The sequence below is a fragment of the Gambusia affinis genome, linkage group LG19, assembly GCF_019740435.1.
Source record: "Gambusia affinis linkage group LG19, SWU_Gaff_1.0, whole genome shotgun sequence".
Taxonomy (NCBI): Eukaryota; Metazoa; Chordata; class Actinopteri; order Cyprinodontiformes; family Poeciliidae; genus Gambusia; species Gambusia affinis.
Genome location: NC_057886.1, coordinates 331529 through 348484, shown reverse-complemented (window position 1 = coordinate 348484; position 16956 = coordinate 331529). Strand labels below are relative to the sequence as shown.

The following is a 16956-nucleotide window of genomic DNA, read 5'->3' as shown; positions in this document are numbered from 1 at the left end:
AAACAAATATCTATATCAACCAGCAACCCTTCTGACCCCATTAGGGAAGAAGGGTGAACAGAAAATGGATGGATGGACAATACAAGTTAGAGCAATGTTTCCCCAGACTCTTTGTTTTAGGAAGCATCATTCTGAATAATCATGAAAACAGCATTAAAATCATCAGTCCAATTTATTAAGGCCAAATAAGTGATCATATTGTTTTGGAACAGAGAAATAGTTTAATGTTACAGCGCTGGTCCATCACCACACTTCCTTATGGGAAACAACAAATGGCCCTAAGCAGTGGATTTCCACTCCTTTTCTCTCCTAAATAAGCTCCGCTCTAAAGAGGATGTTCCCCTGTGATGTCATTTCCTTACCCTTGCGTGTGTAACCTTACGTGTGGGTGTATATGTGTGCATGCAAGCAGCTAATAGAGACAGAGAGAAAAACTCAAAATCATTTAACCATAACAGCAACTCGTCTATCACACCAGTCATTGCTTTGAATTACACTACTTTGAGTAAACCCTCCTACAAGTACAGGCATTTTACAAGCCTTTGTAAGCATTTGTAAAGCTCAATAATGCTATAGATCAATGTTAGCCACAGCCACGCTTGCTATTCCAACTCCTGACTCATCACTAGGTGGGTGTTTGTGTCTGGATGAGATTGTTGTATGTCCATAAGGAGGGTTGTGTGATGAAAAGCTGTGCTATTCTAAACAACAAGAGAATTCAACTGTTTAGGCACCAACGCGAACACATTAAGTTGGTTTTATATTGTTGAACTACACTAATTTACACAAAAATGTCAAAATTCGCACAGAAATATCAAGACAGTACCTTAAAGTACATCTTTCACTTTAAACTTGTTGGTTTCAACATGTTTGTATTGTAACAGGATTTAAATTCACATTTTTGGTGTAAAAATGGACAATATTTCAAAATAAAAGGTACCAGTACTGCCTCTATCTAGCCTGCTTACTGCTCCACCTGAGAAAAGGCCCCTAGCGGCAACCATTACTGATGTAGATGGAGGAGAACATTCCGGACTGTGCAGCTAAAGACACAGAATAGGACCTGCAGGAGGTGAACAATCCTGAGAATTAAATTGGCTACATGTTTAAGATTGAAGGCTCAGAGGTGAGCCAGAAGCTAGAATTATTGACTGCATAGTAAACAGCAGAAGAATAGATACAGGAATGGAAAACAACATTTTTATGGGACTATATCTACCAAGATAAAATAGATAAATAAGCATACATACTCAGAAATATTCATACCTCTAGAAGATTTAATAACACTCTCCACAGCCTTGTCCAGGTCAAAGTTGGGACTCTGGCTCCGTGAGATGAAGTACCTGGTTTTTATTTCCCATGTCATTGCTATACATGAATACAAGGAAAGCTCAATGTAGCTTAATTCTGTACAAATAAAATTTATTTTAACCAATAAATTCTATTATGGAGAATTTCTTTTTAGTTCTCAGAATTTGTGGGCTTTTTCTCATAATGTAACAGGTGTCTGTGTGATCACTTTGGACACATGGACAGCAATACTTGTGACCATTGGTGAGTAGTCTAGAACTCATGTTCTACAATTTATGTTCAGTCTTACCATACCAGCTTCTCAATTTTCAGCCAGCCGTCTGGTGATAATATTCTACGGCTAATTTATTACATTTAGGGAGTGGCCTCATACATCTGTCATTTAACATGTCATTTCTACATTTCTTATTATTAGAATTGTACAGTTTTGTACAATTTGGTAACACAACATCACATGTAAACAAACAAAAACATTCAGTTTCACAAAATGTTTAATGTTGTACACAATTAAACTACATTCATCATTGGGCAACACATCTGCAACCATCATCAGAACAGCCTCACCTGATGAAGCTGAAGACAACAAAGGCCTTCCAAAGATTACTCTGGACCAACAGTTTTGAAGTAATAAACCTTTATAGCATACTTTGGCCACATAAACTGTATAAGAATATTAGACGTTTAGTTTTAATTAGTTTCTGATTTTGTAGCAGCTTTGACTGTGCAAACTGACACCATAAACCAAAGAAAACAGGCATGTTTTTGTGGAGCATGTCTATGTTCTCCAGGACCACATGAATGAAATTGTTGTGGGGGAAAGAAATGGAATACTGGCACTGGTCAGATGTGCAGTCATCCATCATATAAGGTACAAATTGTTCATCAGTTGTGTCAGGAGTTACTGCTGGGGTTTCCAACTGCAATATTGCATCTGTTATCTGCAAAAACATGCATCCAAAAACATTCATTAGACTTTATATATAAACAGTGTAGGTGTATACATTTGATTTAAATGACAAAACTTTCTAAAACTGTTTTCTACCATTTTACAGATTACCTTAATTTGATAAGTTAGGAGAGATTCACATATTTGCATTTTATATACCGTGTTCCAAATTATTATGCAAGTGATATTTTCTCAGATCTTTTTAAATGGTCAATGCAAATGATGGTCAGTATAATTTTCAAGTCATGAACTATTACAGTATAAATCAAATTTTACTGAACAAAGTTCCCCATGAATTTTTTTCAAAAATAAAATCTCAAAATGCACTGTTCCAAATTATTATGCACAGCAGATTTTCTAAATATTCTATGGATTATAAAGAACTGCAAACGGTCATTCTTTGAATGTACTGCATTAAGTGGTCACATGTACTAAAATCAAAAGTTATTTTAAAGGAGCGAGTTACATGTTAACATAGGACCCCTTCTTTGATATCACCTGCACAATTCTGAACAAGCCCAGAGATGTTATTAGCTATTCTTGCTGGAAATGTGATTACAAGAGAGACAAATCACCAAAATAACTGGTGATTTGTCTCGTGCCCATTCTAGTCTTGGAATGGGCACGACTAGATAAAAAGTTTCAGAACAAATAGTTTAAAGTACTAAGCTGATCCTGAGGCAACCAAAATGCACCAGAATGATTTGTTTTAATTAGAATTACTGCATAAATTAGTAATCAGTTCACAGCGACAAGAGAGATACATTTCTTCTTTAACGCTTCACTTTTACAAATGAGAAAGGTGCAATCTGTACGTCTTCCACACATTCTAATTAGATATGGCAAAATATTAAACTTTTTGCCAGTATATTTTAATTATTGAAAGTACTGAATCATTAAACGTTAAGTTCCACCTACCATTGGGTTCTTCCAGTTTAGGAGCTGCTGACCGGGAAGTAGCTCCAGAGGAACCAAAGCTCCAGCTGCTGCTGGAAGAAAGTGTTTTGTCTCTGCTCCCAATCAGTGCTGTTCTTCCCGTCTCTGTCTCTGCTGTGTTATAGTGGTACTGCAGTGGATTTCAGTCTGATTTTGTCATTTCTTCTGGATCCCATGTAGTATTCATTTGGTTGTAAGCCCTCTCTCAGAAGTGCGCAGTACAGATCGCCGTGTTAGTTCACATTGTTGGTGGTGAAATACTGCCTTTCCAGTTGGATGAATCTCACCCAAGGCTAAAAGGATTTTTTTGTTGTTGACTTTTCTCACTGTGGGCTGAGAGCCTGAGCAGTCGCACATAAACAAGTTTCTACCACAACAGAGCCAACAAAACCACCTTGAACATAGCAATCAGCTCAGCCGTTACGTCACACAAACTGTACAATTTTTTCTCAAAAGATAGATTTTTGGTTAATTCAACACTTTAAAACATTCTCTAGCTAATTAGAGACCAAATACAGCAATCAGATTTGCAATTTGACCTCAGAATATATTTTTCTACCATTTAAAAGAACCTTAAAGAAGCACTTCAAATGATGTATTTAGATACTTTATAAGCGAAAAAAAATTGGCCTTAGTTTCACTTTAAATGTGTTTTCCTTAACTGAAAGTGGAAAACCACAATTAAACAGAAATAAATGCATGAAAACATGGTCTAATTCCACTCTGTATGGAATTAGACCATATAATGTGTCTCACTTGATGAACTGAGTTCTTAAAAAAATTAACTTTTAAAAAATATTCAAATTTACTTAAAATGACTGTCTCCTGGGTTGTTGTGTGTGTGTTTTTTAATCCACAGAGACTCACATTCATTTTACGGCGGCAGCGGGACAAGTTGAGCAGCACACACACTCTGAGCTGTTTGAAGGGCTTTAGCTCGTCTCTGGGAAACTTGTGGAGGGCTGACTGGTAGGACTGTGCAGCTTCTCTCACCTTTCCTTGCTGTAAATATACATACATGAATTACTGCAAATATCAGTAGCAGTGCATGTTATTATTCTGGACATTAGTGGTAGTATTCACCTTGTACAGTCTGTCTCCTTCTTGGATGATTTTACTGAGTAACACCATTAAAATGTCCGGCTTGGAAGTGGCCATGGCCCAGGTTGCTGGTCCTAAGCACACATAGACATGAATAAATATAAATATATTTAAACATTTAGTTTGATGAAGGTGGAAAAAAAGAATCTGGCTTGCTGCAGATTGAATAGCCAAAACAGATATTTTCAGCACCTTGAAAAAGCAAAGCCATCAAATCGTTTCCCATTTCTGTCATGGTGTGTAGATGATTGGGTAAAACATTATTTGAAGGAGTGTGGATAAGACTGACATGACACTGTCATAAATACGACATAACACCTGTTATGAACATGAAGATGTGTTTATGACTGTTTGACTGTTGTCACTGTGTGTCACTCAGTTAGCAATGACACTTTAATGCATTAAAAGTTAAAATTGCGCTCACAGATACCCATATCAACAAACGCGTCAGCAGGTTTACAGAAGTTGGGATGAAACATTTTGTCACCTTTCCAACATTCCAGTTGATGTGAACTGTCTCATCTTTGCATCCTAAAATGACTGGCTGAGCTTGGCCAACCTGCTTAGCATGCTTCCCTTTCGGCAGAGCTAAATAATGCCTCAATACAGATGAGATTTTTTTTACATCACTAAAGTTTATTTGGACACGACACTTACCCTTTTAAAACAATAGAAATTAGAACACAGTATCCACTGCATTGTTTTTTAAACATTATAGGTGATGGTTTATTACTGTGTGAAACTATTCTGAGTCATGTTCCTACCAATCTTAGCTCCCTTCTTGAGAAGAGCAATAACTGCTGAAGTGTTCCTGCAGCCAACTGCTCGGTCCAGAGGGCGCATCCCACTGCAGTCCATGTGCTCCACCAACGCTCCATGATCCACTAGATACTGGACCTGCAGCAGCACCGTCATGTAAGTAAACACCAACTTTACTTAGAAAATGAATACACTGTGTCTAGTCACATGAAGTCACATCTGTATCTGTGTAAGCTAACCACTTCAGGGTCTCCACAAAAGGCTGCTAGGTCCAGAGGTGTTCGACTGCTGCGATCAGCATGGTCGGTGGCTGCCCCTCTCTCCACCAGCTCCCTGACCAATGTGAATTGGCCTTTGAGGCATGCCCAGCTCAGAGCAGTCAAGCCTTCCCTATCGATCTGGTTGAGAGAGGCCCCTAATTGGAAGACAGATGACAATCACATAACTGATTTTACTGTGTCACACAGTAATCTTAGAAGCTGATTCTTATGGTAAAAAGTTACTCACCCTCCATGTGCAAGTACACAGTGCCATGCTAAAGTATTCATACCCTTTGAGCTTTTTGTTTATATTGACAATGCAATGACAAATCCTGACTTGGTTTTCTCACTTTGTCTGGGTCTTTAATGGTTTTGTTGGGGGGTTCATTTTCTAGCTCCTCAGCCCTCCTAAGCCCTGTTGTTTTCTTGCCTACTAATGCTTCATCTGTGAGTTTTATAAGGAAGAGGCGAAGAAAGAAAAATTGTTGATCATGACATCAAATAGATAGGAGGAAGGCATTATTTCATGAAGCTTGTGAATGTAAGAAACACATGGCTGACGTGGTTAGACTTTTATTTCTTAGACAAAATTCACTTTCAAGAGTGGAAATTTGTTTATCACAAGTTTCATAAGAAATGTGTTTAGACCACAATAGGTATTTTTAAAATTTGTTTTATGCATCAATTGTAGTATGTATGAGCTACAAGATAAGGTCATAAACCAAAGAAAAGTGTAACATTTTGGGAGCGGACCCAAATAAAGTTGAAATGGTAGTTTTGGGGTAAGTTGAACCATTTGACCAGGGGTAAGTTGAGTCACTGGCTCAGCTATGATTCTCAAACAAGCATTCAGTTCTGCTGCTTCTTATGGCTCTATCTACCTCGCACCTACACTAAAAAAAATAACTCTTTGGATGAACATAAAAAAATCATGGAAAGGTTTTCCACCTGATTACTTTGTAAACATGAAGTTGTTAAATTATTTGTTTATCCAACATGAATGTATCACATTTTTGTTTGAAACATGAAAATATTAAGTTAAAAGTACATATTCTTTTGTTAATGTGATAACACCGTAAGTAAATTTTTTTCAGTGTTGTGCAAAGGCACTATATGCCAAACTTGGAGTCAGAAGTCTTATGAGGTGAATGTTACCGTGATCCAACAGAAGCTGGGCAGAGGTAATGTGTCCTTCTGAGGCTGCCGTCATCAGAGCTGTTCGACCCTGCTGGTCCACACTGTTCACCTCAACTCCATAGTTCAGCAACAGCTCCACCACCTGATGGAGAAACAAAGGAAGAGGCAAAAATTTGGTCTCTGCAGGATTAAGTCCAACTGTCACACTGTAAGTGGGTTTTACCTGTGTGTGTCCCCGTCTCACGGCGCTGAAGAGTGGAGTGATGCCATGCCTGTTGCCTTGCTCAGCAGCAGCTCCCTGATCCAGCAGGAGTCTACACACAGCAAGCTTTCCATGTCCTGCTGCAGCTGTCAGAGCTAAAACACACACCAACTAGTCAACCACCATTCCAACTGTTTTCAACCACACTAAACAACAATAATAAAATACTGAGCGTGAAAGACCACAAAATACAAATTAACCCCACTTCAGTAACACCTATCTATTTATCCAACTCATAGCTACTCTTCCTGTTGTACATAAAAGAATCAGTTTGCTTAAAGACATTTAGACAAGTGGTGACTGCAGGGTCTGTAATTAATCAATGGAAAGTAATTGCATTTTAATTGAAAGCCATATTCTGATAAATATAGATTTTCAACTCAAAAACGACCTTGGTGCAAAATTATTGAATATATTGAATATGAGCTCAACAACAAAGATATTGTTTTAATCTGTTCATTTATGTTATCCATCATCAGATTGGTACAAAGTGCAATTATATCCAGCTTTCACATTTTTCAGGAACCCTAGATCACTGAGCTTCTTTGAAAAAATATTCCTTTAGAAATGTGGACTGTGGATGCAGAAATTAGCATGGATGTCTGTGCTGCTGTAACATGCAGAAGTGCACACTGAGATGCTATTTTAGACCTGGAAAGCTTCAATGAAAGGCTAACTCCTTTTAGCACAACTTGTGCACAACAATAGTTTTATCCAACATCCTATCAAATCGTTTTTTGATCCAGAAATGAACAACAAGTGATCCACGAGAAAAGAGACTTTGTTGTCCATTGTTGTAAAGGCACTACTGTGAAATATATAGAAATCGTTGTGGGAAGAAGAATTCTTCAAGATAGTTATGGAGAACCCTGGGCATTCTCCTCAAGAGACTGTTGTACAGAAACAAGTTATTCAGTCAGAGGCTTCTTCAGAGCTGCTGTAATACAGACCACTACAGGAAATACTTCGTGCTCACTTCCATCAGCATCTAATGACATGAGTCACATCATTTAATATCCCTCTGGTATTAATAATAATTTTAAATGAACTGAATTGCTTACTTTTTAATTTACAAACAAAATCTGAAATATGTAAGCTGTATTTTGGAGACTATTTTTCAGCTGAGTTGAACATGAAGGAGAACAGCTTTTCAAGATTCTTAACCAGATTAAGGGAGAGTGAATAAATCCAAGACATAGCTCCTATATTATTTAATCTAGAAAACAAGTTGGAAACCAAATATAGTTTTCCTTTCACGTCTCAGTTATCCACTACTTCGTTTTGGAGTAAGTAGAAAAGAATTCTATAAAATTCATTGAAATGTGTATTGTATTACACATTATTGTAACGTATTAAAATGCGTTACAATAACATATTTAATGCCTGAAAATTTTTTCCAGAGCTCCCTGTTTTCCTCAGAATCTGTGTTTTGCTTAAATTTCTGACATTTATTATGAATCATACCTGTTTCCCCCCACAGACAGTCATATGTGTTAATCTCAGGTCTCTGCTCCTCTTCCTCATCTTCTTCTGGAAGATCCAGGAGGTATGACACCATCTACATAAAACACATCATGTTATTATGTTACACATTATTCATGATACCAACCTTACAGTATATGAACAAATGTCACATGCTCTTATCCTGAGTTTCTCACTTCCGCATGCCCCATGTTGGCTGCTGCAATCAGAGCCTGCTGCACAGCTTGGCTCCTGCTTGTCCCCCTCTGGCTACAACAGGAAGTGCAGCTCCAATCAAGGCTCTTCAGCAGGAAGCGCAGCACCTCAAGGTGACCGTGCTGGGCTGCCAGAACCAGTACACACCGACCTGAGCTGTCCATGTGGCCAATCTAAATGTATAGGAAGGCAGAGACCATATTCGGAGCAGTATTATGTTTGGTTCTGTTTTACAAAATAGGTTTTTGTTGAAACCTATTTTTTTCTTTTCCTTATTTTTTTATTCAGTTAGAAATTTAGCTACCTTGGCTTTGTGGTGACTCAACAAGGTGACAATGTCCAAGTGGCCAGCTGCAGCAGCAAATCCCAGAGCTGTTAAACCGTCATCTGACTGAGCATCCACCTAAAAATAAAATACACAGGCCTCCTGTTTGGTTAAAGTCTTTCAATTCATTGCCATAATCTCAGGTAGACAAAAACAAAAAATAATCACTTGGGCTCTGTGGTCGAGCAGCAGTGCTACGACATCTTTGTGGCCAAGGTGAGCATGGACACACAATAAGGGGGCACCTTTAAAGACTTCAGTTCGGTAATCCACATTGGCTCCACCCATTATCAGGAGCCTGCTCACCTGAATGGACACAGAGACAAAAGTGTGCATGTACCATCACCACAAGCACAAAAAAGCTGGCGTGGATGTTTTATGCTACCTTGATATTGGGGGTATAGAGGTTGCGCAGCGATGAAAGCACAGGGCAAAGTCTTCCAGTGCTATATGACATCCACAGCCCCTGAAGAACGGAGGAGGAAACCCCAAGTTTTTTACTCAAGCCCTGGAAGAGAGTGACACACACACACACACACACACGCATATATATATATATATTCAGAGTTGGTGTTACTATGCATATTCAACTTCATAATCAGCTTCATAATTCTAAACTTTGATTTTCAAACAACTCATTTGAATTTTAGCAGATTTGTCACGTGTAAATACAATTCCCCAGGTTTTTTTTTTAAGTGCTATAGATTTGTTCTGTGATTTATTTGCATTTGCATGGCAATGGAAAATACATCACCTAGGTTAAAAAACACTCCAGCATTGCTTTCAACAGATGTGATGCTATATAACTTGTTCACAAGCTAAGTTACGTTGCCTGGGGCTATTTTTTTTCTTACTTTTTTTTATTGCTATTTGCAGAGTACAATCAAGAAAAAAGGCAAAACAATACACAAGAGCTGTAAAAAACAGAAAAACTAAAACAAACAATTTGGACATATGGGGAGACTCTTAAATAGCACAAAACACAAGGATGTTTATTGTTTATGGTCTAAACATCAAGAGCTCCTAAAATACAACCCATTTCATAACATACACCGCAACCACATTCAAAAATTGTATGGATGTGCCTGTTTCAGAGGGTTATCAGTCCCTTGATATTTGGTTTGACTTTGCCAAACTTCAAGTCAAATAACCCAAATAGTTTTTTTAAGAAAATTGTTTATATGTCCAGTATCTCATTTCATGAGATCAAACAAATGTTTTGATTACAGCGCTCACAGAGCTCGAGTCTTAGGAATGCCTGTAAGACTTAAGCTTAGAGGCATTCTAATGCTTGAGAATGCCTCTAGTTTTTGGATCACTAGTCCATGTCAAGTCTGAAGTTACTTTTTTAAACAACTTAAGTGTGTGTTGGGTCAACTTCTAGAGACTAGAGTCACCATTGGTATCGGCTGAAACTAGAATCGGCAGGTCAGACTTTTTAAAGATCTGTAATTGGCCGGAGATTTGCAATCAGTGCAGCCCTAAAGGTATGACTTTCTGTTGTTTTTATCCAACAATTGTTGACTGCATGTTGTTTTCTTTATAGCTTTGTAATTTTTTGTATTTATTATGTAAAGCACCTGGAACCACCCTGCTGCTGAAATGTGCTATATAAAAAAACTTTGATTCGATTTGGTAGGCCATGAAAATTCAGATTTGTTGTAGATTGCTAGTTTGAGATCAGCCTGCAGTGGTAACTGTTATGAAATGTCATTTCGAAAAGTTAAGGGTGTTAAAGTTAGCAGACTTTAAAAGTCTTCCCCACAACAATTCAAAAGATAGCCTACATGTAAAGGTTAATATCCTTCACAGAGATTTAAATAAAAGAGCTTAATATGTAGGTTCTGTAATATTGTTGCATTATGACAAGTCACCAGAAGCTTTCAGAATTGTAAGAGGATGTTTTTGTTTTAGTGTCTGCATAGAATCTACTATAAAATGTTTCATTACTCAGCAAAAATCAACCACCATTCTCAGTGTCTAGTTTTACTTAACATAGTTAATCTCAAAGTAGTAGTAACCCAAGTAGTAGTAGTAACAGTAGTGTGACAAAAGAACGACAAAAAATGGATTCAGGGTAAAGGAAAATGAGGTAAAGTAACAAAAATTGATCCATAATCAGTTTCTGAAGAGTAATAATCATGTTTAGGTGAAACAATAAAATAAAAAGATTTATTTCTGAGTCAAGGCAAACCTTGTAGATATGAGCCTTCAGAATATGATGTCCCAGCTGCAGGGTCTGCTGTCGGCTTAGTTTTCCCTCTTGTCTGCAGAACCAGAAGGCCAACAGGGTGTGTCCACTTCTAGAAGCAGAGAGACAGATGGATCAGAGAAAACAGCTGCGCACTTTTCATCAAAACGTCCTAGAACCCAAAAAGCAATATTATGACATTGACTTTTCTCATAGCTAAGTGCTAATCTGATTGCTGTGTGATTACAATGGTCCATAGCTGACCATCTAACATTATGAAAGCATATGGTCTGCCAGTACTATATGCTCCAACAGACACCACACATGATGATGTTCTCGTCTGCAAACTTCACTTTGGACATGAAATTTGTAGGGTGGTGAGCAGACAATGAGATTGAAAGACTTCAGCTTTGGCTTAATTTCATTAGACTGTGATATTTTCTCCCACGATATCATTTGTTTGCCAAATTTTACGCAAGAAAGCTAACATGTTTAAGTGGGCTTTTTCTTCAACAGTGGAGTCTTGGGCTGTGAGTACACATTGAGGAAATTTTGATCATTTCCAAGTCTGAATTTCTTTACATGTGCTGCCTGGCTCTTGGAAAATTCTTGTGAATTTTCTTTTGACTCATCTGTAATGTGTTTCATATTCTTTTCCTGTGTAATTTCCAAGTTTGAACCTATAATCCCATTTGAACAAACTTGCTTTGTTTCTTTACATGAGTGCATTGCTTGGGTTGTTGCAGTCATCTGGTGTGAATTTTATGTTCCCTCATACAAAAATGTTACGGATCATTTTACCAGCAATATGTAAGGCAAACAACTGAAATATTTAGTAAGTTTAATTCAATATTTTTGTGCATGTGCACTAAAACTTTATAAGTCTCTGGTTCCAGCTGCATCTCAGGATACCTTGGGTCACAGAGGAACTTGTCATCCTGCCCCTCCTCCCTCCACACTAGCCACTCCCTGAAGGAGGCATGGTTAAGCATCCTGCTGCCGTCACTCCGCAGTAGCAGGAAAGAAGAGAGCTGATCTAGGCGATGTGTAAACTCCTCCCACTGGAATGTTTCTCCACTGAGGCAACCTGCATTCACCACCTCAAACAACTTGGGAAACAGTGAATCCAGAAGTTAGATTACCTCTGCGGTTGAGTAAAGTGGCACCAATGTTTGGTTTTTATTACCTTTAAAAACTGGTATATACCTGCTGATCGGTCAGTGGGTGGAGCGAAGCCACAGTAACATTGAGCAGAGCCAGTACTCTTTGAAAAGACGACTGGGTGGGAAACCTCATGTTAAGCTGTAGCAGGTACACTTCTGCTAGGTTGACTGGAACCACCTGCAAGCAAAGAGAATTGATTATCTACTTCGCACAGTTTGACATTCTCACATCTTTCTTTGCAAATGTAATTTATAAAAAAGTTTTCCATTCTGTAACAATAACCCTATCCTCACCTTAAAGCTAGAACTCTTCAGAACAAGGTAACCTCCTTCGATTAGGTCAAGAGTCAGTTTCAGGTAGAGGTAAGAGCCTTTGCTTAGGCTCTTCAAGTGGCTGATCATCTTGGTCAGTGTTGTGTTGTCCAGGCGACCATTGCCCAGCGACACATTGTTCTGGATCCCAGGGCTGCTGTGGATACGCTGCATCAAGTAATCCTGAATCACAAAAAACCAAGATGCATACAGTAATTGGAAAAAGTATTAGCCTCTTTACAGAATTCTTATGTTCTTGATTTTCATACTTCAGTTTTATACATCATATCATAACATTAATGATTCAAGAACGTAGTTTTCTATTTCTTTATTCAGGAAAAAAGACATCCAAATCAACCTACAGTATGTGCATAAGTAATTGCCCCCAAACACGCCAACGTTGCACCACCCCTTAAGGCAACAACAGCTGTGATGCATTTGTGATAACTGGCATTGCATTTTTCCATCACTGTGGAGAAAGTTTGCATCCTTTTCATCCAGTGATGAAGCAATTTCCCCTGTCAAAAAAGGTCAACAAACATTGGCTGAATCCAATTTCCACAAGACTGCATCAAATGACATTAATGTAATGAAAGCATCCCCCAAGGAGGACCTGGAAAAGGGTATTAAGGATCCCAACCTTGGAGCAAACCTTCCACCAATGCAAAGCAGCCTTGGAATAAGTTGCGACATCAACACAGATGAGTTTTCCTTTCAAGTCTCAAAGAAGAGAAGCCTTACACCCGTAGAGGAGTGCTGTCAACTACACTACCTTCATATACCACACTGCCATCTTCTGTAAGTTGAGTTGGAAGACTGAAGAACAAAAGATGGCAGACATATCAATGGATTATACTGCCGTCTCACCTCCATGGCATCACAAAGCACATACTAGATTTCAAGTTGTCTTTTGTACAATAAAGAAACAGGAGGATGTATGTGAAAACAAAAACACAAAACACAGCCATAACCATGCACAAGCACCTAAACAAGTGGGTAAAAAGTCACTTGTCTCTTTGCACATCCTCCGAATCGGATCTGGTTACTTGATCTCTCAATAGTGCGAATAATCAAGCTTTCTCAAGACTGGGCACAGGAGATCCCACTTTTACTGCAGGGACTAACCCGGGGGAATACACCCTGGATTTATTTGGATTCATGATGACAGGATTTCTGCTGTTTGAAGGTTTCAGATACCTGGCATATCGACAAATTTGTGATGGATTGGGATTTTAGACTGACATGCTGTGGGGACAGGGGCGCAAGATGAATGTGATTCTTTCGCAGGCAGAGTATGGACACTAAAACTCGCTAGCGAGATAAAATCGCAGAAGTTGTTAGTTTTGGCCCAGTGAAAATAACCACATCGATTTGGATAATTGGAATTAAAAGACATGTACTAGTTAGACTCGAGGGCAGATGGAAATTATTTAGTCTGCCCAGCTCTCACAAATCTCCTGGAGGTTATGTAAACAAGCTGCAAGGCAGGGGGAGATGGAACTTGAGCCCCTGCCCCTTTTGTCCTTGATGGCCCTAGTGCTCTTTTTGAATTTTTTATTTATTTTTGTTTTTTTAATCTGTATGTCAGAAGGCCTGCTTGTGCCCCTCAGCAATAATATTTAGCTAAAAATAGTAATTTAGCTAAATAAACTAGTCTGACTGCCCTCAGTGTTATAATGACTCAATTTCTCTTCCTCCATGTTGTTCAGACAGGGAGACGGATCTGTATTCTCTAACTATCAAATAATGGGCAAGAATATTTTTTATATACTGGTTTGTGAATAAAAACGTAGGTCTGATGTTGACGTTAGAAAAACTGTTTCCATTTATATTTTTATAATTTTCCTCGCAATAGCAGGACTAAACCCGCCTCGCCCCTAAACACAGAAATGATTCGGCTGCACAGAAAACTTCTGACTTTAACTTTATCATTCTGCTAAATGCCCGATTGGCTACAGGCAGTCTGAGTCGGTCCCACCGACAGATATAAAGAATGTCTGTCTTTATATCAGACATCCTGATATAAGACATGGTACTGCGACTGTCACCGCGAGTCGCTACGCACCTCAAAGTCCCGGTACCACCTGGTACCACCTGCTGTCTGTTCGCTCTTGTTCTCCTTAACGTTTCTACCAGGCGGGCTAAAGCCTCTATTGATGGGATCTGGGCTGGAGGTTCTCGGCTGTAAATAGCACCACAATACATTAAAGATTTACTGCTGTTGTATCAACCTTCCAGACCTCTTAGGTCTTCTGGTTCTGGTTCTGCTCTGCATCCCCAGAACCAGAACCAAACGAGGAGAAGCGGCATTTAGCATCTATGCACCAAAAATCTGGAACAAACTTCCAGAAAACTGTAAAACAGCTGAAACACTGACTTCCTTTAAATCTCAACTAAAAACCCACTTGTTTAGAGTTGTATTTGAAATGTGATCAATTACAAATTTATTGACGGAATCTGACTTGATGCTGTGTTTTTGATGTTGATTCTATGTTGCATTGTGTTTTTGTGTTTGATTTGATGTAAAGCACTTTGAAATGCTTTGCTGCTGAAATGTGCTGTACAAATAAAGTTTGATTGATTGATTGATTGATTGATAGAAGTTATTGCAGAACCTCAAGTGTTAAAGGAAGATTCGGCCCAGAGCATTTAGAGTTCACAAAATAAACATCAAAGACAATACTGTAGCAATAATTAGAACCGCAGCATAAAGCCAAACATGCCACAATAAAATGAATCAAAATGTCTCCAAAGCATCGGCGGACTGACACAGGGGCCACCGGGGGATTCCAGGTAGATTCCAGAGATGCGCATCGCAGTGGCTGTTCATGCAGGGCCGGCCCAAGGTAATATGGGGCCTTAGACAGAACCCTCCAGCCCCCCAGAACCCTTCCTACTAAGAACCTCAGCATCACTAGCATGTTTAAATATTGATAAGGTGAATCTGTGGGAGGGAGACCAGGTTTATTGACCGAGTTTAAAATCAATCACTGATTATTGGTTATTTGCTGTGATGTATTTGTGAACAAACCCAACACAAACACAAAGATTACACCATATTGTAACCATGGTAACATAACAATCAAACTATCAAGATGCTTCTTTAAACTTTTATAAAGTAAAGGTCCTAATTAAATCCTAAATGTACTATTTATTTTTCTCAACTGAATACATTAAATAAAATGTAATAACATTTTCATTTTCTATAAATGATGGTACAGGTTTAGATCTATGGTTTGTGTCACAATTAAACCATTTCTAGGGTTCCCTGAATGTCTGAATGTCCCCTACCAGCAGCTACTGAGTTTTCTTTGCCTTGATATCCCAGTCTTAAAATTCTAGATCTCAGAGGTGCTAACATCAAACTATTATACAGAGTTAGCCCCTTTGAGCTTTTTGGATCTATAAATCAGTCTGCAGCCAGGTTGTTCTAGAGGTTAAATAAATATTATTAGGGCTTCATTAGTAAAATGGCAGCAAATTAGCTTATTTCATAACTTCATAACCAGAGACCTTCTCTCCTCTGGTCTGTTTAACATCTACAGTTTCAGATCAACTCAGACCTCCAGGACTGTCAGCAGCAGAAGCAGAAACTTTATACCAGTTGGGGAAAATATACATTTGCTTTGCATTCAATCAAAATCAATCAATCAATCAAACTTTATTTGTATAGCACATTTCAGCAGCAAGGCATTTCAAAGTGCTTTACATCAAATCAAACACAAAAGACAATGCAACATAGAATCAACATTAAAAACACAACATCAATAAATTTGCAATTGATTACGTTTCAAATACAACTCTAAACAAGTGGGTTTTTAGTTGAGATTTAAAGGAAGTCAGTGTTTCAGCTGTTTTACAGTTTTCTGGAAGTTTGTTCCAGATTTTCGGTGCATAGATGCTAAATGCTGCTTCTCCTCGTTTGGTTTTTGGTTCTGGGGATGCAGAGCAGAACCAGAACCAGAAGACCTGAGAGGTCTGGAAGGTTGATAATCAATACGACTGAAGATAAACGCATGGATGAGTTTCTCTAGATCTGGCTGAGACATTAGTCCTTTAATCCTGGAAATGTTCTTCAGGTGATAGAAGGCCGTCTTTGTAACTGTCTTTACGTGGCTCTGAAGGTTCAAGTCAGAGTCCATCACTACTCCCAGGTTTCGGCCTGATCGCTGGTTTTTAGTTGTAATAACTGAAGCTGTGCACTGACTCTAGATCGTTCCTCTTTAGGTCCAAAAATAACTTCAGTTTTGTTTTTGTTCAGCTGGAGGAAGTTTTGGCACATCCACACATTTATCTGTTCTAAGCATCTGCTCAGCGATTGGATGGGTTCTGAGTCTCCTGGTGACATCGTAATGTAGAGCTGTGTGTCATCTGCATAGTTATGGTAGCTAATATTATTTCCTGTTATAACCTGAGCTAGTGGAAGCATATAGATATTGAATAAGAGGGGTCCTAGGATTGAACCTTGGGGTACCCCACATGTGACCTTTGACCTCTTTGATGAGAAGTTTTCAATTGAAACAAAGAAATCCCTGTTCTTTATGTAAGATTCAAACCAGTTAAGCACTGGACCGGA

At 38.6% G+C, this 16956-nt stretch overlaps 1 protein-coding gene across 8 annotated transcripts in view; it reads right to left on the bottom strand.

Moving 5' to 3' along the window:
• Nucleotides 1-16956, bottom strand: part of LOC122821441 (protein TANC2-like) — a 68864-nt gene that overhangs the window by 8727 nt on the left and 43181 nt on the right. For 7 of the 8 annotated variants that reach the window (XM_044099367.1, XM_044099368.1, XM_044099369.1 and 4 more), the window contains 15 exons: nt 12363-12563; nt 12112-12246; nt 11818-12014; nt 10909-11017; nt 9100-9222; nt 8883-9020; nt 8694-8792; nt 8371-8562; nt 8177-8270; nt 6674-6807; nt 6469-6592; nt 5293-5468; nt 5059-5191; nt 4277-4368; nt 4061-4195 (listed from right to left, as the gene is read on the bottom strand). In XM_044099367.1, the coding sequence (XP_043955302.1) occupies nt 4061-4195; nt 4277-4368; nt 5059-5191; nt 5293-5468; nt 6469-6592; nt 6674-6807; nt 8177-8270; nt 8371-8562; nt 8694-8792; nt 8883-9020; nt 9100-9222; nt 10909-11017; nt 11818-12014; nt 12112-12246; nt 12363-12563 (2082 nt within the window). Of the gene's footprint in view, nt 1-1343; nt 1369-4060; nt 4196-4276; nt 4369-5058; nt 5192-5292; nt 5469-6468; nt 6593-6673; nt 6808-8176; nt 8271-8370; nt 8563-8693; nt 8793-8882; nt 9021-9099; nt 9223-10908; nt 11018-11817; nt 12015-12111; nt 12247-12362; nt 12564-16956 lie in introns of those variants that run through there. The other variant, XM_044099374.1, reaches the window with a different exon arrangement.